We start from the raw sequence: 24,585 nt of genomic DNA on the forward strand, positions 1-24,585 counted from the left end.
CACCGAGGCTCCACGTGGCTCCGCTTACCTTCCGGGCAACCTCTTTGGAGAAGTAGCTGTAGGGCAGGAACTTGAGCTGGCATCGGTCCTTGGTCTTATGGTTCACAATCTCCACATCCCCTGTCTGGTGGGGCGAGGCGGGTGGTCAGCGCTGAGCCTTGGGTCCTTACCCGTGCCCCCTCCCCAGAGACACCCCCTGACCTGGTCAATCCAGAGCTTGCCCACGATGATGTTATGCACGGTCGAGGTGCTCTTCCTCCACACATAGTGATTCCCGCTGGCCTTGAATTCTAAGTGGATGGCACCTGGCGGTGAGGGACGGGTCCCAGGTCAGGGCTGCCCACACGGGCCCCCATCAGCTGCCCCCCTCGCCAAGGGGGAAGGAGGGAAGGGAGACTGATGTCACTCCAGGATCCCCCACCAGCACCTGGACCTCCTCCCTGGGCCCCCGCTCGCTCACCCAGAGGCATGATGGAGAGGTATTTCCCCCGGAACTTGCTGGCGATGGTGATCTCCTGCCAGAGGGACCAGCCGTGCCTCGAGAACACGTAGTGCGCGGCCGAGGGCGGGTGGTGGCTCACCTGCGACCAGACCGCAGGACCTGAGTGTCTGCTGGACACGGCTCAAGGTAAGCCCCCACACACAGAGGGAGGGGCAGCAGTGTTTGTAAGGTGAGGGGAGAGCACCTCCGTGCCAGGATATGTGGTGACAGGAAGTGCCATGACAGGGGGACCGAGGGCTGGCAGAGTGAGGGATGGCTTCCCAGGGTGGGCTGGGCTCCTGCCAGTCTGGGATGCCTCAAATGCAGGCCCGTGCGAGTGCCCTGCCCAGGCCGATGGCGCTATGGCTGGCTCTGCTCACCCCACATGGGGGCGGTGCTCCCACCCCTCCTGCTCCCAGCACTGGGCACCCCGCTTTCTCGCTGTTTCACCCACGGGGACCCACATGGCCCCCTGTCAGCTTTCTCTGGTTTGTTCCTCCAATGCATGACACCGCTGGGCTCAGGTTCTAGGGTGCAGGCTCTCCCCAGGGCACCCCAGCAGCCTCTGCCCCCAGCTGGCCCCTGGCTCCACAGCATCTCAAATGGCAGCCAAGGTCAGGCTCAGGGCCCTTGCCACACCCACCCCATCTCCTGGGGTTGCCAGCCTGGGGCACCCCACCGCTTCCTCCAGCCCAGAAACAGCCAGCTCTTCCCAAGTGAGGATACCCCACCCTGCCTACAGCCAGGAGACCAGTTATAACTCCTGTACCATATAATGAAACTGAGTTTCCTTGGGAGAAGGTTAAAAAACATCTTTTAACACATAAAAATATTACAGCTAAGATTCTGAACTTGCAAAGAAAAATACACGGTATCTTTAAAGACCATCTTCCTAGCACGGGGTCTTCTGAAATATGGCAAGGAATTTCTGATGGCCTAAGCTCCCTCAACTCTGTAACTAGTATCAAGGGATTGATGGGGGATCTATAGGAATTGGTGCTCTGCTACTTGTACTGACCATTATGTGTTTGGTACTTTATTGGAAGTAAGAAACTAGAAGCCAGGGTAAACAGGCGGCCCAATTTGCTATGATGACTAAAATTTGCCCTAAAAAAGAGGGGGAGATGTTGGTGCTCAGCCAGGAGATTAGGACGAGGCTCTGGACGCTGTCCCGCAAGCGGGAAGCAGAACCGAGGCCCCACTTCTCACTAAGTGGGCAAGCTAAAAACTCGTGAACTGGATGGCCTGGAGGCGTCCGGCGTGCTCTCATACACCCGCCTAGTCGTACCCTATCCTGGCAGTACACGGCAGCAGTTTCCCCCTCTCTCACGCATCCTTAGCCTGGACTGACCTTCAAGTGTCAGTCTGAGCCTTCTCTCTGCCCCACGTGTGACCCACCACAAGAAGGTGGGGGACGTAATCTGTAGAGCCTCCGTGTCCGGTGCCATATCTTCCTCTGACTTTTTAATCAGAACAGCACAGCTTTGACAGCATAGCTTTGGCAAGACAATGTATACCCTGACGTTCCTTTGACGAATGCTCATCCTATAACTGTCAGTCTCTCGCTAGTGAGTCTTTCTCTGTGATAAAGTCATTAGGATGTAACTGATAAAAAACAAGAATAAAAGGAGGCCCCTGGCAGTCCCTCTTCGCCTTGAGCCGGAACGAGCCTTGGCCCTCCGTGCTCGCACATTCCTCTCGCGTGTTCTATCTCCATGCCTCCGACCGATTGATCGATCACTTCATGCATTATCTTCCCCATAAGCTTCCTGAATTCTTAGCACTTCCTGGCTATTCTACCTTTGAAGCATGTCCAGCACCTGCCCGGTCTCCCCAGGGAAGGGGTGCAGTCATTCATGTCCTGCCTCCCACTGGAGCTGTCACTGGGACCCCAAAAAGCAGACACAGGGGGAGGGGTCACATATCTCCTCTTCCAGCCCACCCAGAGCCCCCGACTGGTATCTGGCACACCTCCTCCCCCTTGCTCCACACTGCCCATGGGGCTCCGCACATCTTTGTACCCCTGACAGGACCCCGCCAGACAGCCCCTTGGGGTCTGAGGCCACAGGTCTCTCTGTCTTGCTCCAGAGCCCCCACCCGGCGGGAGACTGGGGGGCTCACCTGCTCGCACAGGGAGCGCAGGCCCATGTCCTCCAGCCGGTCCAGCTCGTAGGTCTCTCCGAGCATGGGGTTGAAGGGCTTGGCGATGCGGTGCACAGTGGTGGAGTAGGAGGACACGGAGAAGGCGGCCACCAGGCACATCTGCTCCATGGAGCTGGTGCAGTGCACTGCCTTGTCCAGCAGGTCGTGGTACTCCAGGTCCTCGGTCAGCCGCTGGAGCATGGACAGGGGCTCGTTAAAGTTCACCTGCGGTGGGGCCAGAAAAATGGTACCATGTGTAAGGCGTCTGCCTTGCACACGGCCCGTCCAGGTTCAATCCCTGGCACCTCATATGGTCCCCCAAGGACCGCCAGGAGTGATTCCTGAGTGCAGAGCCAGGAGGAGGAACCCTGGAGCATCGCTGGGTGTGGCCCCCAAACTAAACAAAAAAGATGACCCGCGGGGTGGGCAGGAAGTCTGGCCAGGGTCTCGGCGGATAGACAAGCACACACACATGCACACACACACGCACACATGCGCACGTACACACACACATGCCACACATATATGCACACACACGCTGGATCCAGACAAACCAGAGCTGGGGGGCTGCCCGGAGAGTCCACCACAATGAGATTCCTGACTTGGCCTGGGAACCTGGTTCCCGCGGCTGGAGCACAGATTTTGCCTGCAGGAGCCCCAGGTCAGTCCCAGCCCCTCTTGGTCCCCTGTACACCACCAGGAATGAACCGAGAGGAAGGAATGAATAAGATCTAGCTTGTTGCCTGTGTCTGCCACAGCCTTCAGCCCCACCAGTCGCCCATCCGAGGAGGGAAAGGTCATCCAGGCCAGGATGAGGGCTCACTCGGCACGCGAGCTTAGGAACGAGGGAAGAGTGGACGAGTGAGTGATGAGGTGGCTTCTTCTATTAGAAAAGGTTTCTGGGACGGGGTCCCGTGGTGGCCAGCAGGGCAGACCGCTGACCCCGTGATGCTGGGGGCTGCCCTGGGCCCACTGCCAGCCAGAGACTGCAGGAACTGCCAGCTCTTCTCTCCACTGGACACAAGTGGTCATGGGCCATTGAACTGGCCTGGGCCCCCAACCCCATCTCTTCCTTTATGGAGGAAGGGAAAGGCCGGCAGCCCACTGAGAGATCCTACAGCAGGGGCTTGGAGCCCCACACAGCTGAGGTATCCTGAGTGCCCATCAGGCCAGAGGTGCTGCGGGGGGGGGGTCCCCTGAGTTTCTGATGTGTGCAGGGCCTGAGAGGTGTGCTCTGGGAGAGGGCACTTTTTGTCAGTGAACACCTTGTTCTTTTAGGAAAACACACCCTGTCTTCTGCTTCCTACGGGCTACTATGTGTCCCCGAGCTACTGCATGTCCCCTGGGCACGTCCCAGGCGCCCGGAAGGAGCGGCGGACCCGCCACACACCTACCGGCATAGGGATCTTGGAGAGCTCCCGGCCAATGCAGTTCTTCATGATGCTCCAGAGGTTGAGGCTGTAGTTGGGTTTGTCGGGGATGCTGACGCGTCTCTTGACTTTGGGACGGGGCTTGGGCACAAGTGAGGCACCATCCAGCACCTGCCAGGGAAGCAGGGTGCGCCTGTCAGCAGAGACCAGAGTGTTCCCTTGGCCCTCCAGGCCGGCCCCTCACCCCTGACCCAGTACCACCCAAGGGCCCCGCCCGCCCGGGGAGCACCCTGCTGGGAGGGCAGGTGGGCCTGGCACGAGCTTAAGAAGCGTCAAGGCCGAGGAGCAGCCAGGGCCTGAACCCCCCTCCTCGCCCCCCCGGGGCCCCGCCCCACTTACATTGTCTGATGAGCTCCAGTCATCTGGGTCGGTCTCCGTCTCACCCTCAGTTTTTCTGCAGGAAACAGGAAGCAGGTTGGAAACGAGGCTGCTTCCGGAGCCGCCCACCTTCTCACACCCGCCCTCACCTGGAGCTTGTGGAGGGATCCCGAATTTGGGGCAGCCCAGGTGGGCTGGGGGACCTGCACCATCGACTTGGAGTGACCCTCATATCACTTCTCGGGGTCCCTGCTGACTAAGCCCCCTTTCTGGGAACCGGCTGGCCTGGGAACCTACATGGGGCCAGGAGGTGGACACAAGGAGCCACCTGTCAGGGCTTCCTCGGGACGACTAGTCTGACCACTCTGCCCCAGGGTTCCGGCACTCCCTGGCGCCCTAGGATTCTTGCGGTGCCCATGAGTGGACAGCAGAGGGCGCCGTGGTTGAGGGAACAGAACCCAGTGACCCACGCTGAGGGATAACCTAGGCCAGCGAGGGTGGGGGCACTTGGCAGTCAGGAGGCAGGGCACGTGACCCAGGTGACTGCAGTGCAAGGTTGGGATGGAGAGAACCCAGTGTGAGAGGACCCGCTGCCCGTCAGATGGGGACAGAGGGGCCGGCACTGCCACCCAGGCGACAGTGGGGCCATGTGACACAAGAAGAGGGCTCAGCCTGGCCCAGGGGGGGGGGGGGAGGTTGGAGAGGGGAGTGGGGCAGGGGGGATGGGCGGGGAGGGCCATGCCATTGAGTGAAAAAGCGGAAGGAAATTCGAAACAGCTTCCCCATGCTACTTCTGTGCTACTTCTGTTACTGGGAGGTGGAAAATGGAAAAAAGATCTTGAATGGGGGCTCTAGTATTGGTAACGGGATCCAGCGTCCCCAGAAACGTGGCCACAGGCTCTCCTGGCCTCGACTCCCTGGACCATGCATCTGCAGAGGGCAGTGGAGTCAGGCCACTGGGAGCTTGCAGCCCTAGCAGGTGGAGTATCCCGTCTGGGGGCCACGCTGGGGACAGACACCTCACAGTTGACTGCGGCAGTGGGTGGCAGCAGTCAAGGTCAGTATGTCACTGTCCCCAGAGCACAGTGCCTGCCCAGCATACTGCAGGGCTCCAGACCCCGCGGAGCCTGGCCGACCCCTCTCTGGCCCTGCCGCTGTGAAGGACCTAGGTGAGGCTTGGCAAGCAAACCCGGCATGCAACCCATGGCCGGGCCCACACTTCCAGATCACCCCCAAGTCAGTCCCCCAGCTCACAAATACTCCGGCTGCTTTGCGGTGGGCACAGAGACCTCCCCCAGGAATAGGCTATTAGGAGAAATGAAGCAAATAATGGAAGCAGAACGTGAGGGCATTCCTCAGCTCCTGAGTGTTCTGGAACACGGACGCGGTGGTGGCAAGGCGCTCCGGAGGTTACAGTGAGCTGCTACAACTGTCCAGGCCCAGCTGGGTCCCAGCGCCCCCTGCACCAGAGTCAAATACCCCATTTTCCAGATTTGTTAGAATGGGAATTCCATACAGATTCTTTCTTTCTTTCTTTTTCTTTCTTTCTTTCCTTTCTTTTTTTGTTTTGTTTTTGTTTTTGGAACCACACCCAGCAATGCTCAGGTTATTCCTGACTCTGCTCTCAGAATTACTCCTGGAAGGGCTTGGGGGACCAGGGATGGAGCCCAGGTTGGCTGCATGAGAGGCAAGCACTCTACCCCCTGTACTCTCGCTCTGCACCTCCACTTTTTTGGGGGAAGAGCAAAACCAATCCAAGCAAAAACCTGAAGCAAGAGTTCCTAGAAGGAGGGGGCTGGAGCAACAGCACAGCAGGTAGGGCGTTTGCCTTGTAAGCAGCCAACCTGGGTTCGATTCTCAGCATCCCATATGGTCCCCTGAGCATCTCCAGGGGTAATTCCTGAGTGAAGAGCCAGGAGTAACCCCTGAGCATCACCGGGTGTGACCCAAAAAGCAAAAAAAAAAAAAAGTTCAAAGAAGGAAGCACCCGGGGTAAAGAGGAGGATGGGGAGCATGGGGGGGGCGGTGATGGTGGTGGGGCCCACCTGTCCTCCTTGGCCTCGGTGATCACGGTGATGAAGGATGTGGCGTCTTCCATGGCGTCGAAGTACTCGGTATCTTCATCTTCCTCACTGTCCTCTCCTTTGGAAGTTAAGAGACTTCCTGGAGACACAAGCAGAGTTGCTGCCCCAGTTTACAACCGCAAACCTGGCTCATCTCTCTCACCTGACCAAGGGCCCCTCCTCGCCTCTGCCCTGTCCCCTGGGGTCCAGCCCCACTCACCCAGCCAGCCCGGTTGCGGCTGCCCCAACTAGCCTGTGTGCTTCTCTCTCACTGCCTGGGCTCAGAGCCTCTCTCCTTCCAGAAGCCTCCCCACCTGCCTGTGACCCTTTCTCACGATCCGCCTTCCCCGGGTGCCCATGACCTCAAAGGAGAGTGGATGGTCACCCCAGGCAGACTTGCCAGAGATAGGACAGCCAGAACCACCCAACATTTTTGTTTCGGGGACACACCTGGGGGTGCTTGGGAGATCAAGATGCCGGGGATCGAACCCCAGTTGGACACGTGCAAGATAAGTGCCCCCCACTGAACTATCTCTCCGGCCCAATGTTGCACCCAGCTCTTTTTTTTTTCTTTTGGCTTTTGCACCACACTCAGCAGTGCTCAGGGGTTACTCCCACCGTCTTTTTGTTCGTTGGTTATTTGAAAAGTTGCACCCGGTGGTGCTCAGGAGTCTCTCCTAGTTCTGCACTCAGAATTCACTCCTTGTGGTGCTCAGGGGACCATGTGAGATGCTGGGGATCGAACCCAGGTTGGCCATGTGCAAGGCCCCTACCTGCTGAAACATCTCTCCAGCCCTAGGATTTGCTTTTTTTTTTTTTGCTTTTTTGGTCATACCTGGCGATGCACAGGGGCTAATCCTGGCTCTGCACTCAGGAATTACTCCTGGCAGTGCTCGGGGGACCATATGGGATGCTGGGAATCGAACCCGGGTCGACCGCGTGCAAGACCTCACGCTGTGCTATTGCTCCAGCCCCTCACCCAAGTTTTAACCCAGCTACGGGGAGGCAGGCGCTGCCTGGTGGGGAGGGGGGGGAGGCAGGGGCATGTGACGCCCACGGGCCAGGAGAAGCAGCTGAGGGAAGCCCAGATTGGGGCTGCCAGTGGGGGTGGTGTTGGGGGCGGGCGCAGCCCACTCACCCTTGCTGAAGCTCTGGCCGGGGCTGGCGGCCAGGCCAGGGGCGCTGCGGAAGGCGCGCTCTAGGCTGTTGTGCTGCTTGGCCAGCTGCTCGATGGTCTCCTCCAGGTGCACCCGCTGCTCCTGCTCATACTGCAGCGCGCGCTGCCATCTCCGGCTATGAGACTCTGCCAGCTCCAGGAAGTCCCTGCAGGCCTGGGGGACGTGTCCCGTGAGCCCAAGGACACCCCCGCTCCACCCCCAGGGCCGGGGTGCTGACTCCCCGCCACCTCCCTCCACTGGCCTTCCTCGTCGGGGTGGGCACTCAGAGGCCCGGGTCACTCCCAGTGACATCTGGTCTCGTAGCCAGTGATGCTCGGGGGTCACCAGGGTGACAGCGGGCGATACTCCGGGACCTGAGGTGTCAGGGGTGGCACTTGGGGCCTGACGCTCTAGCCCGAGCCCTGACGCTGCCCACCCGCCTCCCTGGAGTCCCAGCACCCGCACCCCTGCAGGGGGTGTTACCAGCCATGAGGGGGTGCGGGCTTGCATCAAGGATAGGACTGAGCCCTCAGCAGCCTCCCCGTGTCCCTCCTCGGATCCAGGACACCACAGGCCATGTGGAGGAGTCACTCGGTGCTGTGGGACAGGGTCGTCCCGCTCAGGCTAGTCACTCCGCTCTGACCTTCCACCTCGGGCCCCCGAGATGCCCAGATTGTCTTCAAGTGACCAGGCCTACAGGTGGTATCCCCAGACTGAAGCGGGGTCGGTGGGCCTGTCCCTTGTCATTACAGTGGAGAGGGAGCCACCCCCTTGCTGGGGCTGCCCTGCAGATGGTGAAACTGAAGCTCCGAGATCACACAGTGATCACAGAGCCAGGCCACCTGCTGCCCCAGGACCCCCCTCATCCATGATCTCCCGGTGCCCAGTTACATCCGCTTCAGTTCCTGCCAACTGTCCGTTGCCCCAGGGATGAGGCTGTGCCCAGGGCTCTCCCGTGGGCCCAGGCGGCCTGCCCAGCCCCTCAGGGCTGGAAAGACAGTGCTGCAGGCACGGCCCTTGCCGCTCTGTACCCGAGACCTGGGGAGACGGGCCGCCCACGAGCTCGAGCGGGACAGGATTCCTGTGTGTCCCCTGGAAGAGCCAAGCCACCTTGGCACAAGACTCCTCCCACCTCTGATGGCCTGGGTGGAAACAGGTGCAGAGCTCCGATGGGTCACATGGAGGCAGTGGGAGGTGAGACACGGGCCTGACACTTCACGGCTCTCTGGGTTCTTGCCACGGGGGTGGAGACTGGTGGCACACTGGCCTGCCACCCCCCAGACTGGCCGGAGGCTGCACAGGTTCTTCCCCGCCTTCAGCATCTGACCCCACCGCTCCCCGCGACCTGTCCTGCCTCTCAGATGAAACGGGAGGGATGCTCCACCCCTGCAGACGGTGCAGACTAGGGCTGGAGGGACAGCACAGCGGGAAGGGCATGGGTTCCAATCCACGCCGGTTGCCCAGGCCTCCCCAGCTCCATCTCCCGAGGCCCCATACGTGGCCCCCGGGCATCGTATCTCTCCCCTTCACACCTGCTGCTTCGGAGGCTGCCCCGAGCTCCACCCCCCGCAGGGGCCACACTGTTTGCAGCCACCTCGGCCTCTGCCACACCTGCTGAGTCTACCCCGGAAGCCCTGACTGAGGCCCCAGGCGGCCAAGGGACTGTCACTCATAGGCATGTGTGGACATTTGTGTGTGTGGGGGGGAGGGCAATCATGTGTTTGTGGGCTTTTGTGTGAGTCTGTGTGTGGGGGGGGGGTGTTTGTGTGTGTCTAAGTTTGTGAGTATGATTGTGCAAGAGTGGCAGTCTGTGTGTGGATTTGTGTGTGAGATTGTAAGTGTGTGAGTGTGTGTGCATTTGAGTGTTTGTATGACTGTATTTTAAAAAAATTTTTATTAGTGAAACACCATGAGGTTGTAGACTTACAAATTTTTGTGCTTGGGTTTCAGTTACACAATGATTGAGTATCCATCCCTCCACCAGTGCCCATTCCCACCTCCAATGCTCCCAGCATCCCTCCCATCCCCTCACCCCCCCATCCCACCCCACCCCTGTGGCAGGGCATTCCCTTTTGTTCTCTCTCTCCCTTTGGGTGCTGTGGTTTGCAAAAGAGGCATTGAGTGGCAATCATGTTCGGTCTATAGTGTATGACTGTATTTGTATGTGTGCAAGAGTATATGTATATTTGTGAGTGTATATGTAAGAGTGTGTAAGAATGAGTGTATGTGTGAGTGTAAGAGTGAGTGTGTGTGTGTGTATGTGTGTGTGCGTGCGCGCGCATGCAGAACTAGAGCTCCATGCTCCCTTGTGCTGGTCCCAGGGCTGTTCATTACTGTCTGGGTGCTCCATGAGGGAGCCCATGTAGGACCCTATGTCAGTGTGGAATTCATGGAGGGGAGCAGGCGCGTTCCCCGAAAGGGCATTGGGAAGGGGTCCTGTCAATCAGTAGGGCCTGGCTCTGCCTCTAACTCCCCCCTAACCCCCCTCCCTCCCCTACTCCCCCCGGACCCCCACCCTCGGGCAGTTGAGGATGCTGCCCACAAGGCCAATCTCTGTGCCATCACCACGCCTGGCTACTGTGCAGTAACGCGGGACAGCTGGGGCCTCAACCTCTGGGCTGGAGGCTGCTACACCCCAATCTGCCCCTAGACCCAGGCTCTGCCACTGGGCAAGTCACTGCAGGAGATGAGGTGCTGGGGGGCAATGCCCAGGGTTTCTCTGGTCTCCTTCTTTCTCCAGCCCCCCTGCCTGGCCTGCTGCCGCGGAGCAGGTGGGAGGGCAGAGCATGGCGCCAGCCAGTCCTGGGTCTCCTGCGGGGGGCCAAGGGGCAGTCTGATGGTGCCAAGTTCAGTGACTTTTTGCAAATCCCCCTCCCCTTTGCTGCTGCTGTGTTCCAGAGGAAGGTGCTAGAATGCTGGGCAGGGAGGCAGCTCCGAGACTCCGGGTGAGCAGGCCCAGAGGACGCAGGCTGAGTGGGGTCCTGGGCTGATCTGCTGAGGCACAGCTTGGGTTTTGGGGCTCCGGGAAGGAGCAGGCGCTGGTACATCAGGGAGGCTGGCTCCAGGCTCAAGCCTCCAAGAGTAGCCCCCTCTGCACAGCCTCTCTGAAGCACTCCCTGCTCCGGCAGTGGACAGCCGTGCCCCAGAGCAGTCAGGGCTCTGCCCGGATGTGACTCGGGGCCTCAGGGAAGCAGCTGTCCATTTGGATTCAAACTTCAAAATAGCCCTTTCCACGTTCAAAATAGTGCACAGGAACCAGCACCATCTGGTCGCCTGAGTGCGGCTGATTTTTGGCAGTTCTGGAAGCTATTTTTACTCCCCTCCCCAGGCTCCAGCGAGCAATTGTCAGAGGCAGAACAGGGGTCAGCTGGTCAGGACTTGTCCACAGACCACGCAAGGACCAGGGAGAGCGGCTTCGGAGGCTCCTTCCTGCCACCCCCTCCAAACAGGGCTCAGAGAAGCTCAGGGTCACCCAGCAGCAAACCTCGCCTTCATTTCTTTCTGGGGGTGGGGAGGGTTGGAAGCACACCCGGCAGTGCCCAGGGGTCCCTCCTGGCTCTGCACTCAGGAATTACTCATGGGGGACCTTTTGGGGTGCCGGGAATCAAAGCAAGGTCTGCCCCGTGCAAGGCAAGCGCCCTCCCCTCCCTGCTGTCGGGTCTTTCGGGCCCCAGCCCGCCTTCATTTCTGTGACACAATGTGCTGAAGCCTCGGCCACATTCCCTGTGCAGTCCCTGCCCGTGTCCTACTTATCCTCGCCCTGAAAACTTGAACCCCCACCGCCCAGCGCCCCCTGCAGGCAGCAGGCGTGTCCCTCCCATGCCTCGCCGTGCCCAGTCACTCCGGGCAGCATCTGAACCATCGGGCCCTTGGGGTAGCCGGCGGGCGGCCTCTGCTGGCAACTCTTGGACCCCTGAACAATCAATCTGATCTTCTGGGGGTCCTGCACCCAGGCTCTGCTCACTCAGGCACCGCACAGTCTGATCCTAGCAACAGCCTTCCTGCACCCGGCTTGAGCGTGGGGTGGGGGGCGGGGTTGTCCTGTGGGCACACCAAGGAGGGTTCCCATTTAGTGGCTCTGGATTCTGAGCCCTTCTGTCAGACCCACGTCCCCAAAACGCGTCACCTGCTCAGCTCCCCTCTGCTTGCTCAGCCAGCCCAGCTGGGGGGCTTGCCCTGCTGAGGGAGATGACAGTAGGACCCCTCCCCCCACCAACAGTACCCAGTGGCTGCTGATGCAGCCGGCCAGGGCCAAGGGGCAGCTGGCAACGGGAGGTCCACGAGGCTGGTAGGCGGAGATGGGAGTCGCCATGGCAACGGCAGATGCACGCACCCAGAACCGAGGGTGGGGGCAGCCTCCACAGCGGCTAGGGCCCAGGGACCACCTGAGGTCAGAGTGCAGGGCTCCAGGGGAGCCCGTGGGGCAGCGCATGGGACAAGCCAGGAAGGCCCGGCCCTTGCTCTCAGTCTCCATTAACTCCTGCTAAATCAGGCTGGGAGCTGCCAGCTACGACCCCAAGTGTCAGACAATGCCTGAGACTCCAGTCTCGGGCCGGTGCCCGAGTCACACAAAAGGTGATGCCAAGGGAGACCTCTGAGGACACCAACTTCGTGTGGCCTCTGTGACAGCAAACGGTAACGAGGCTGTGGCACAGGGGCCATCCCAGAAGCCAATGTCCCTCCTCCACCCAAAGATAAATATGCAGAAAGAGAAGAAGCTCCAGTTCCCTCTCTGGAAGATCCTTCCCCTCCAGCCAAGCCACCGGGCGCCTCCAGGGGGCGCTGCAGGCCCCCTCTCAGGCTGTGGGCGCGCTGTGTTCAAGAGAACAGTCCGAGGCTCCCCGAAGTGGCAGGCTAATTCACAACTCCCCAAACAGCCATCGCTGCGGCAGTGAGAGGCTGGGCTGGCTCTGCTCACTCACGAAAGCACCCACGGGGGAACCAGGCCAGACTCGGCTTCATTCACAGGCTCCTGCGCTCCCACGCGCCCGCTCTCTGCTCCCCCACTGCTCTAGGCATGGAAGCTCTGGGCGCAGAGAAACGCCTGTCCCCTGGGGCGCCCTGCCCAGCAGCTGGAGAGGTTGGCCGGTGGGCCGCACTGCTGCAATACCCCAAGGGCTGCTGAGTGACCCTGGTGGTCCCCAGCACCGCTATTGGAGCGCTGAACTGTGCAGGCTGGGAGTGGCCCCCAGATTCCCTGGACACTGCATGGAGCCCCTCTCTGCCCCTCCCCCCACCCCTAGTGCTGCAGCAGAAAAGTCCCTGAGATGCCCCGTCACACATGAGGGTGTCAGCAGTGCCTGCAAGGGGAGGGTGAGGCAAGGGTGGGCAGAGGGATTCAATCGAGGGAGGGAGGGAGTGGGTCATCTCCTAAGGAGGCAGTGGGCTGCAGCTGACCTCCAGGTATCAGGAAGACCTGGGCACCCCTCCTTTGCCCCTGCCTCAGTTTACCACTGCAAGCCTGCTGAGTAGGCAGAGACCACGGGAGCAGGTCACAGTGGGAAGTGAACTCCTTGGTGTCCTGGCCCCTGGTGACCTGTGCCCATGGAAGAAGACAGTGCCAGGCCCCTCGGCAGGTCAGTCAGAGATGAGGATGAGTGGGGGAGTGTTGGAGGGGAGGGAAGGAAACAGGGGTCAGCGGGGATCCTAACTATGGGGAGGAGGAGCTTCCATTACAGACCTGGGGTCAGCGGAGGGTGACTTCCCGTAAGGGGCTGTGTGACCCAAGGAGGAAAGCTTACCGGGGACTCGGAGATCCCAGCCCCCGGGAGGTTCAAGGTCTTCCTGCCAGGTGCTGCCCTCAGCGTGAGGCTCTAGGGTCTCGCCATGGCTACCTCTGGGTGCTGGGGCCACCCCAACCCTTCTGGGTCCCAGACCAGGATTTGCCCAGACACTTAACAGATCCTGTGGACAGACTCCCTAAACCTCAGTGTCCACCTTTGCCCCCTTTGTTTTGGGGCCACACCCAGTAGAGTTCAGGGTCTGTTCCTAGTTCTGTGCTCAGACGTGACCACAGGCAGTGCTCAGGGACCATATCCGGGCCCTGGGATGGAGCCGCATGGCCAGTGCCTTAGCCCTGTGCTGTCTATCAGGCCCTCCACTTTGGCACTGATAATACCAGCAGAGACTTCCAGAGGTGGGAAGTGGCCTTGGGTGTGGCAGGGCTCCAGTGGGGGAATGGGGATGTCGCTAGTGGCCTGACTTACAGATTCTGCTCCAATCCCCTTTCCTAGAGAGGGGGCAGAATTTAAGGCCTGGCGGCGGGTGGAGGGACTGCACATGGGCGGGAAGGTCTGACCTCCCTCCTGAGATGCCCCAGTTCCAGCCAGGTGAAGAGCAGCCATCGGGCAGGGTCCCCAGGAGCAGGAGGACTGTGGCCTACTAGCATAGCCAGTACTGACCAGCACCTCACGCCCCTGCAGGTGGCCAGGAAGCAGCCCTCCTGCCAGGCCCCACGAGCAGGTGTGCACAGCCAAGCACGTGGACCCTGGGGTGACACTCAGCACCCAAGCATTGCTCCTGTCTTTAGCAGGGAGCTGTGTGATGTTGCCTCTTTAACAGAGACAGGACTCTGGTGCTGGCCGAAGCTCGAAGCTCGTTATCGGGGAGAAGCCAAGCTGCTTCCGTGAGTGTCTTCAAGACTCAGGTGGGCGAGGGCAGTGGCTTCTGGCAAGGACAAGGACCTGCAGATGCCCGTGATGTCGGTACATGCTAATGTCACCAGAAGCACAGTTCTAAGACGAACATGGGGCCAACAGCGCCCGCCCTGCAATGTGTGCTCCCACACTCAAACCCCCCCTACCGATGTCACTGCATGTACTGTGTGCGCCAGCCTCACAGAATGGGGTGTGGCCACCATGGGCACCACGGCTCACCCCAAAGTCCCCGCATGAGCCCTGCAACTATGCCGGCTGTCTCACCCATGGGCACAGCCCTCAGTGAGCACTGTGTGAGGTGGGAACCCCAGGAAATGCCACAGCAGGGCATACACGCAGCCCGTCACCAAAACAGTATCAAGAGCGACGCTGGGAGGAGGGTGTGGGGCAGGAGGAATTCCAAAACCCACTCACATCAAGAGGCTGTTACTATGGGAACCTGGTTGCGAAGATGTGCACGAGAAACCATGATTAGCAGTACTGGGCACCACAGAATCTCAAAGCAATTTAAAAAATTAAAAATTAGGGGGTCGGAGCAATATTGCAATGGGTCATCAGGTATTTGCCTTGAACGTGGTCAACCCGGGTTCAATCTCCGGCACCCCATCTGGTCACCCAAGCCCACCAGGAGTGATCCCTGCGTATCAAGTCAGGAGTAAGCTCTGAGCGCTGCCAGGTAGGTCCCCCAAATTAAAAAGAATAACAACAACAATTTTTTAACTACAAAAAAGGGGAATTAAGACTGTATCTCCCCTTTGGTATTTTGAAAAAAAACTGAGGAAAAAGTGGAGCATTAAATGCATGTTCTACTGTGTTTTTACAGAAACCCAGATGGAGGGGACAGGAGGAAGAAAAAAAAAAAAACAAGGAAAGGTGACAGTTGGTGGTGGGATTGGTGTTGGAATATCGAATTCTTGTAACAAATCATCATGAACAACTTTGTAAACCACAGTGTTTAAACAAAGTTGGGAAAAATAATTTTTTAATAAAAAAAAAACACAAGAGGGGGCCAGAGCTATAATTTAGCAGGTAGGCCATTTGCCTGCACACAGTTAACCCAGGTTCAATCCCCGGCATCCCATATAGTCCTCCAAGCATAGCCAGAAGTAATTCCTGAGTGCAGAGCTCCGACTAACCCCTGAGCATCGCTGAGACCCCACTCCCCAAAAAAGCAAAACACAAACAAACAAACAACCCAAAAACAAATAAACAAACCAACAAAAACAAAAAAAATTTTAAAAAACCCAAAACACAAGAAACTTGAAAAACCCAGAGGCAGGCTGACAGCAGGGTTGCATTGTAGACAAAGGTCTACACAGCGAGTTCCCAGCAGTGGGGGAAAGGGCGCCCCCTCTGCGACCCTGGAAGTGGAGAGGGGGCCCTGTGGCGCCTCAGTCTGGTGAGGGGGTGGGGGGCAGTCTGGGATCTCTGCAGCAGCTCTGTGCCCAGTGCTCCCTCGATGCAGCCCCATGTCCCCACCCCTTCCCTCACTGGCTTTTTTCTCCCATCCTGGCCCAGGTGGCACCTTCCAGAATGAAGCCATCAGAGCACCCCCCCACCCGGGAGCACTCACCTGGGGAAAGTGAGTGAGTGAGGGAGGAAGGGAGGAGGAAGGGAGGGAGGGAGGAGGTAGAAAATGGAGATACAAGCCAGGTAATAAGTTCTTGCGGCCAGAGACAGGAGAGCAGGTTAGGCGCTTGCCTGGTACGCGGTGGCCCCAGTTCAATCCCTGGCCCTGAGCAATGCCTGGAGTGGCCGTCCCAAATAATAATGACGTTTAGGAAATTAAATACGTTCTCGATTCTCTGCCCCTCTCGGCTGCCACTAATAGGACTCTTGGGACCCCCTCCTCCTCTTTAGTCCTGCGGTTACTCAAGTTCCACAATGCAGACTCTGCCATAAAGCTCGCCTGGGTGAGGGAAACCCCGGGCGCCTTGGTGTGTGTGGGGGTCCCCATTCCGCTGCACCTGTGCCCGGGGCCCTGGCATGCGCAGTGCAGCCACACCCAGTGTGGGCAGAGGTGGTTGCTCCCTGGCCTGACCTTCCTACTCATGCCCAATGCTGGTTCCCTCCAAAACTGAGAGTGTTTTTTGGCCACACCCGGTGGTACTCAGGGGTTATTCCTGGCACTGCACAAGGGTTCACTCCTGGAAGTGCTTAGGGAACCACATGGGGTGCTAGAAATCGAACCCTGGTCTGCTGCATGTAGGGCAAGTGCCCTACCCGCTGTACTATCGCTCCAGCACCCTCTTACTGAAAAAAAGAATAAATTTTCCTGCCCCCCACCGCCCATGACCACCGGGTTCCAGTGGGAGCAGAGGTTGGGGATCGCCGGGTAATCGAGTTCATTAAGCAGGTGCCCTAGGTAGGCCTCACCTGCCTGAAGGTGGCCGGGAAAACTAGATTGCGGGAAGGCCGGCGGCAGGAAAGAGTATCAGAGACCAAGGGTTCCCGCCAGGCCCCTTCCTCTCAGACCCTCACTGCCCAGGCGCACAGCAGGAAGGCAGCAGTTCTCACCCAAACCCCCTGGCTGGAGAACAAGAGAAACCGGGAGCATGCGGAGCCTCTGGGCTACGGCCTGTGAGAGGCTCAGGGCTGGGACACAGGAGACGGGGCTGCAGCCACGGAACTCTGACCAGAAGTCATACACTAGAGCAAGGACACTGAAGGGACAGCACCAGGGAGTCATGCAGAGAGAGAGACAGAAAGACAAAGACACAGAGAGACAAAGAGAGACAGTATAAATAGAGACAGAAAGACAGAGACACGGAGAGAGAGGGACAGGCACACACATACAGAGAGAGAGAGGGGGAGGGAGGAAGGGAGAGACAGAGAGGAGGGAGGGAGGGAAGAAGGGAGGGTAAGAGAGAGAGGGAGAGAGAGAGCTGGATTCTAGGGAGCGACCTAGAACCAGCATAACTGTATAATAAATTATAGCTTCCTGGGCTCCTGGAGCCAGCCAGCAAATCTTTCATATGGTCCTCAAGGGTCCTCCACCTGCCCCCCCCCCCCATCCCCTCCTGCCCCCGACACAGAGACTAAAACCTACTTCTGGTAAAGAGGATCAAAGTACAACGGAAAGGGCCGACTCTGGGAAATGAAGCACTGGACAGCGGGACAGGGAGTGTGTGTGGGGGCTGGGGCTGGGGGTGCTGCTCTGGGCAGGGGGCCAGGGGGCCGGGGCGGGGCCGGGGGTGCTGCCCGGGCAGCGGTGCTCACATTGATCATAGCATTGGAGGTGATGCGGAAGAGCGTGGCCCGCTCGTTCACCACCTTCAGCTTCTCGCTGCTGTCCGGCGGGACCTTGAGGCCGTCGAGCTCGTTCAGCGAGCGCTGCAGTGCCGCCCCATGCTTGCCGATGAGCTCGCTGCAGGTGCTCAGGTCGTCGAGCTTCAGGGAGAGGTTCCGGAGGGTGTGCTGGAGCTCGCTCTTGTCCGCGGGCGAGGAGGCCTCCTCGTCGTCTCCAGAGTCATCTGCGGGGGGCAAACACAGTGGCTCTGGTGACTGAGAGGGGCGAGTCAGCCTTGCTGCAGGGGGGCTCGGGACTGCCTCTAGGAGCCTGCAGGGATGGGGAAGCTGTGTGTGGGGGGGAGGGGGGGAGGCAGGGCTGGGCTGTGGCTCTGGAGTGGGTGTGGCAGGACATCAGTGCCCCAAGCAGTGACCCCCAGGTTGCGTGGGAAGAGGGAGACTGCTGTGGGGGATCAGCTTCCATCCTGGACCCCAGAGGGCACCGTACAGGCCCAACCTCAGGCTGACCCCCACTTCCTCTCCTCGGCCCTCCGCAGCCCTGCCAAACAGCTGGGACCGAGCACCTGACCCTGTGTGCCCGCTGCCCGGTGCCTTCTCAAACCCCTCCCACCTCTTCAGAGGGCTGTGCCCGGTGCACCCCAGTGTACAAAGCTGGCCCGAGCACCCCAGGCCAGAGTCCCGGCTCCCTGCTTTTCTGCCCAGTGTATCCCATCTGTTTCCCGGGCAGCCTTGAGGCCTCTCCTACCTCCAAGGTCACCATGTGCGGACGTGGTCGTGGCTCTCCATGGCCCTGTCCCCAGGGAGGCTCAGAGAGGCGCAGACAGACCCTGTGGCAGGGGGCAGCGCCCCATGTGCCATGGTCCAGGTGCCCCCCCCCCCCCAAGCTCACACAAAGCTGCCCACGGGCCCTTGCTGTGCCCCACCCACAGCCAGGGCAGATTGGGCTCGGGGGTGGGGGGAGGGCGTGGGGCTGGAGGGATGTTTCAGGGTGTGATGAGGGGTGTGGGGGTAAGCTAGGCCACTGGTCTGAGCCCTGCTGCTTACGTTAGCACTGGACACAAGCCAGTCAAGTGGCCTACTGTTGGTGCTCAGCCAGGAGATTAGGACGAGGCTCTGGACGCTGTCCCGCAAGCGGGAAGCAGAACCGAGGCCCCACTTCTCACTAAGTGGGCAAGCTAAAAACTCGTGAACTGGATGGCCTGGAGGCGTCCGGCGTGCTCTCATCCACCCGCCTAGTCGTGCCCTATCCTGGCAGTACACGGCAGCAGTTTCCCCCTCTCTCACGCATCCTTAGCCTGGACTGACCTTCAAGTGTCAGTCTGAGCCTTCTCTCTGCCCCACGTGTGACCCACCACAAGAAGGTGGGGGACGTAATCTGTGGAGCCTCCGTGTCCGGTGCCATATCTTCCTCTGACGTTTTTAATCAGAACAGCACAGCTTTGACAGCATAGCTTTGGCAAGACAATGTATACCCTGACGTTCCTTTGACGAATGCTCATCCTATAACTGTCAGTCTCTCGCTAGTGAGTCTTTCTCTGTGATAAAGTCATTAGGATGTAACTGATAAAAAAACAAGAATAAAAGGAGGCCCCTGGCAGTCGCTCTTCGCCTTGAGCCAGAACGAGCCTTGGCCCTCCGTGCTCGCACATTCCTCTCGCGTGTTCTATCTCCGTGCCTCCGACCAAAAGAATATTCAAGCAACAGCCTACAAGGCCCAGATGTATGTACACCCAGGAATATCCGAAATGCCCTATGGGACAGGGGACAGAACCAGCTCCCTGCACTGTCCGGCCTCTAGAATTTTTTTTTTAAAGAGCTATTTGTAGAGAAGAGATTCCTTCCCATGGGGGCCAGAGCGGGTGGTGGTGGCAGGAACGGCATCCCTGTGCAGCCAGCAGTCTGGGGCCTGAGAGATGGGAGGCTGGGGGGAGTACCCACAGCACCGCATATTTTATGCCAGGGGACCTTGGGCTGGCAACTGAGGACTGAGCAGGAATCTCCCTTGTAGCCTGCCAAATGGAAGGTCCCACAGACCACGGGGCCAGGGACAGCACCTGGGGATCAGGTGACCAGCTGTCAGGGCAGAGCCAGGTCTCTACCCAGGTCAGCTCTGTGGGAGGTCTTTCCTCTCCTGGATCACCTTACAGAAGCTCTGGCCACTCGTGGAGATCGTGTCTTTTGGGGAGGCCCTGGAGGTAGGGCAACGCACCCAGCATCCCAGAGGAGAGGCAACACGGAATCATCTGGAGCCCAAAGGACATGGGACGGGACTCTGGGGGCATCAGGTGGGTCTTCAGAGTGGGACTCAGCGATCACGAAGTCTGTCACCTTTCCAGACTCAACATCTAACATCCAGAACGTCCATTTAACCTCTCAACCATCAATGTGACCACCCTGTGCTTAAGGCCCGCCCTTCTTTTGTTTTGGGAGGTCCTCCCAAGTGGTGCTCAGGAGCTCTGGGGGCCCCACAGGCAATTCTTGGCTGACCAGTCCCTCAGTTAGGGCAGGGGCCCGAGCACGCAGCCGCGAGGGTGCTGCAGGGCTGGGGAGACCCAGGGCTCCCCAGTGGTGTTGGGGGCCTCCGGGACCATACCTGGTGATGTTCAGGGGACCAGGGGGCGCTATCTCCCAGGCACAGTCCTATATTAAACTGTGACTGACTCCTACCTGAGTGTGAGGGTTATGAACAATCTGGCCCCAGTAAAGGTTTCTGAATGTGCAACAACCAAAAATTCATTCAGAATTAACCACATCACGAATCAAGGGCGCCTGGCACCCAGCCAGGGCTCTATTTCTTAGGTGAAAAGGGGTCTCGAGTGGGAACAGGAAAGAAGCCCCGATGAGAAGCAATGAGCTGAGGTTTGATGAATGCTGAGCACCCATCGGTGTAGCAGGCAGAAGGGGACCCTCCCCCGCCCCCGGCACGATGTCAGCACGTCATGCATCAGGAAGGAAGACACCTTCCAAGTAGCTCTCGGTTGGGCTGGAGCAACAGCACAGCGGATAGGGCGTTTGCCTTGCACACGGCCGACCCGGGTTCAATTCCCAGCATCCCATATGGTCCCCCAAGCACCACCAGGAGTAATTCCTGAGTGCAGAGCCAGGAGTAACACCTGAGTATTGCCGGGTGTGACCCAAAAAGCAAAAAACAAAAACAAAGTAGTTCTCGGGTCCAAGTTCAGGTTGAGCTGCCAGACCGTGGGACAGGCCTGCCCGGCCCCCCACGCGACACTTGGGCCAGTGCTCATGGAGCTGCTCCATGCTTTTTGGGGACAGGCAGAGGGGGTTCCCCCCAGCGGGACAGTGAGGACAGAGTATGTGGGAGGGGAAGTTGGGGCAAGTACGAGTGGGCGAGTGGCACATTACAAGTGGCGAGTCCATGGCATGCATGGAGGTGGCAGGCCTGGGGGAGGAGGGAGGGAGCAGGCAGGAGAGGTGGGCACAGAGGATCGAGTTGCAAAGGGAAAGAGGAAGGTGCTCCTGGCATGGCCTTCATCCCCAGGCAAGCAGGGGCAAGGAAACATGAGCAGAGGCTCATGGCCAAGAGCAGACTGGTGGCACTCGGGGTGAGGACCAGGCGGAAGGCCTGGCAGGGCTGGGTCAGGAGTCAGCAGGTTGGACCCTGGCTCGACCCAGGTGTGCTGGCGGCTGCTGAGTCCCAGCCCGCAATCCAGAACCAACGTGGCCGCCCCTTGTGGTCCCCACATCTCTGTCTTCAAGGGGCAGGTGGGGGTCCCTCGCAAGCTGACCCATGTCCCTGCCCCACCGTGGTCCTGCAGGACTGAGAAACAGGGTGAGTCCCCTCGGGCCGAGGGAGCAGAACAGAACAATGCAGGGTGCCCGGAATGCGGCCCACTGGCCCCACCAAGGTCAGGGGCTTTGCAGGAAGCAGACCCACATGGGAAAGGCAGGCGCGACTCAGAGATCCCATGCGGATGACTCACAGAAAGGAACACGCAGCAGCCCAGCGGGCACTCCAGAGGACACAGGAGGTGCGTGGAGAGCCGTGGACAGGCCCCGTCCTCTCTGACCCAGAGGCACTCCACAGGAAGGAAAATGCTGGCAGAGGCCAAGTCTCCCAAGCCCGTGGCCCAGTCAGGGAGGGACCCCCCACTCAGCCGACATGGGGTGCCTCCTTCGCCCAGGACTTGGGGCGATTCTCATCAAATCCTCATGGTCCTGCTCGTGGTACTCCACTGTCGGAGGCTGCTGGCTGTGGCCAAATGAGGGTTGAATCAGAATGTTTGCATGGGGGCCCGAGGACTGTTGGGCCTGCCAACTGCTGCCCCTTCCCAGGGTGCCAGCAGCTCTGGGCCAGAGGCTTCCGGAACATGAACACAGGGAGCCACGTGGGTGGGGGGGCAGGGTTGGAGAGTGGGCCTTGGGGGTCCTCCCGCCTCAGCCCCTGCTTTGCCAAGGGCTAGCATTTTCCTGCTTTGGCACCAAAACATCTGTGGGTTCCCGCATGCTGCTAACCCTGGTGTGCTGCGAATGTCCAGGTCAGAACTTCCCGGAACAGTGACTAAGCGGAACCCAGCGGGAGGATCTGCCAAAGCTTCAGCTCTGCAACCAGGATATGGAGCAGAGGACAGACGCCAACGTCTTCTCCCCCGCTCCCCCCACCCCCCGAGGCCGAGGCTAGGCTGGGCCAGAGAGGGCCAGGCCGTCTACAGAGAATGGCTCCTCGGTCATTCAGGCCTGACCATCCCCAGGCAGGCAGCTCCTGGGCCTTCTGGGCAAAAATGAGGAGAGCAGACCACAGCCCCTGATGGTGGGGCAGAGAAGGGACGATTGAGCTGCCCTGCAAGTCAGGCGGGGCTCAGGGCTAATGCCAGGCAACTTGACTTGGTCCAGAAAGATCTGGGCCTGTTCTTAGCTCTCCCCTTATCTAGAAAGCAGTGGTTCTGGAAATTTCCGTCAGTTCCTTCCAGCTACACACCGCACGGATTCTTCTAGTGGGAGAATAAACGCACAGAACTCAGGCTACCCCTGTGATGATAACTCTGTTCGCCCTGTCCCCTCCTGGCTCACCCATGACAAGCTCCCCAAGCATTTCCAATCCTCAGTGGTTGCACTGGTGGGTTAGTGTCCCCCCCAACACCCCCAAATTCAGCAACACCCTTGAACTTCATAAGGAACTTTTTTTTCTTCTTTTTGGGTCACACCCAGAGATGCACAGGGGTTCCTCCTGGGTTTGCACTCAGGAATTACTCCTGGCGGTGCTCGGGGGATGATATGGGATGCTGAGAATTGAACCCAGGTCAGCCACATGCAAGACAAACACCCTACCCACTGTGCTATCGCTCCAGTTCCCTTCATGAGGAACTCTTATTTAGAAGAGATGATGTGGATGGAATTGGGGACAACGAAATCCACTGGGTGGGAGAGATAGTACAGGGGTTAAGGCACCTGTTTTGCACACGGCCCACCCTGGTTCCATTGCTGGCATCCTGGGCACCACTAGGAGCGAACCCTGAGCAGAGCACCAGGAGAACTGCCTGGTGTGGCCCCAAACCGTAGGTCCTTAATCCAGTATGGCTGGGAAGAGGTTGGGGGGAGTGAGACACATGAGGACTAAGACCGGAGGGACACAGTGAAAAGCCATGGCATGCCACAAGCCACCAGCAGAGCAGAAGCTGAGAGACAAGTTGGGGCACATTTGCTGCTCTGTCCTCAGAATGAGTGGCTGGGTTTCAACTCCTAGAACCTCCAGAGTCAAGAGATCAAACTTTCACGGCGTGGAGCAACTGGTTAGTGGTTATTTGTCCCAGCAGCCTGGCACTGTGGCGTAAACTATGAAGTGATTATCTTTGGCTTTGGGGGGAGGGGGACTACCCATCAGGGGCTTCTCCCAGCTCAGTGCTTGGGAGTCTCTCCCAGTGATATTAAGTTGGACTGTTTGGTCCTAGGGGTCAAACTTGGGTTTCCTGCCTGCAAAACATACATACACCCCCACTTAGCTCTCTCTGGAACTAGAATTTTGTTTTGTTTTGTTTTGTTTTGTTTTGTTTTGTGGGGAGAGGGGTATTCAATGCTAGTGATCAGACCCAGGGCCTCTCACAGGCAAGGCAAGATGTCACACATGTAACTTTATGTAATGTTAGCACAGAGTTACATCAAAATCTCTAACTATTTATTTATTAGTTTTAGGCCACACCTGGGGCAGTTCTCAGGACTTACTCCTGGCTCTGTGCTCAGAAATCACTCCTGGTGGTGCTCAGGGGACCATATGGGGTGCCAAAGATTGTACCCAGGTCAACCACGTGCCCTACTCATGGCACTACTTCTCCAGTCCCCTGTAATTGCTTGTTTTTAATTTTTGGTTTGGTTTGGGGGCCATACCCAGTGGTGCTCAGGGCTTACTTCAGGTTCTATGCTAAGGGACAACTCCTTGGTGGGGTCTGGGGGAATCGCACGAGGAACCTGGATCGGCCACATGCAAGGCAGGCACCCTGCCCATTGTACTATCACTTTAGTCTCTATAACTTAAAAGATAATAGATACTGACTCACTCCTAGTCCTGCTCTACCAAATTATGACTAACTCTCCAAGCAGATGCATACCAAGCAGCTAAAATTCATGGACACACCAGTCCCTAGGGAGGTGGGCAGGCTGAGTCCCAACAGGCCCCCAGACGCCACACCCACACCCCACCACTGCAGCCACGCCAAGGACTCAACTCCACTTCTTCCCTGAAGTTTCTGGACCACGGCGCCTCCTAACTTTTCAATACTGAAATTCCAGCAGGAGCCAGTCACATTGGATTAGAAAGCAACAGAGAAGCCCACTAACCTCCACAAAGACAATTACTATAGAAATCTCAACCGGCAACAAACAGCTTAGTAAATTCTTAGACAAGGACTTAACTCCATGATTAGATATAACAATTTTCACATAAAAAAGTGATGATATTATACTTATCAATTTTAATAGTGGAGCTTTGTTATCTAATCAATTTCAACTCTAGAATTATACAATGTGGCTTCCATCTACATTAAAATAAAAAAGTTTTAATTAAAAAAATATATATAATAAAGCAGTAGCTGGGGGTCACCTGGACCAGAACTAAAATAGCTGGGGGAGGAGGCC

The 24,585-nt window shown here is 58.3% G+C and overlaps 2 protein-coding genes across 3 annotated transcripts in view; one reads left to right on the top strand and one right to left on the bottom strand.

Annotated features, from left to right (window-relative positions):
• The window catches only part of OSBP2 (oxysterol binding protein 2), a 77,072-nt gene that overhangs the window by 17,942 nt on the left and 34,545 nt on the right, over positions 1-24,585 (bottom strand). For both annotated transcript variants that reach the window (XM_056116528.1, XM_056116527.1), the window contains exons 2-10: positions 17,467-17,720; positions 7,573-7,765; positions 6,417-6,534; positions 4,393-4,447; positions 4,018-4,164; positions 2,603-2,848; positions 461-581; positions 202-305; positions 29-124 (exon numbers count right to left, since the gene is read on the bottom strand). In XM_056116528.1, the coding sequence (XP_055972503.1) occupies positions 29-124; positions 202-305; positions 461-581; positions 2,603-2,848; positions 4,018-4,164; positions 4,393-4,447; positions 6,417-6,534; positions 7,573-7,765; positions 17,467-17,475 (1,089 nt within the window). In that variant the 5' untranslated portion in view covers positions 17,476-17,720. The remainder of the gene's footprint in view (positions 1-28; positions 125-201; positions 306-460; positions 582-2,602; positions 2,849-4,017; positions 4,165-4,392; positions 4,448-6,416; positions 6,535-7,572; positions 7,766-17,466; positions 17,721-24,585) is intronic.
• Positions 11,748-24,585, top strand: part of GAL3ST1 (galactose-3-O-sulfotransferase 1) — a 237,885-nt gene continuing 225,047 nt past the window's right edge. The window contains exon 1 of the mRNA XM_056116536.1: positions 11,748-11,759. The gene's annotated coding sequence lies outside the window, so the exon portion shown is untranslated. The remainder of the gene's footprint in view (positions 11,760-24,585) is intronic.

This window comes from Sorex fumeus, unplaced genomic scaffold, assembly GCF_029834395.1.
Source record: "Sorex fumeus unplaced genomic scaffold, SorFum_2.1 ptg000032l, whole genome shotgun sequence".
In the NCBI taxonomy this organism is placed as follows: domain Eukaryota; kingdom Metazoa; phylum Chordata; class Mammalia; order Eulipotyphla; family Soricidae; genus Sorex; species Sorex fumeus.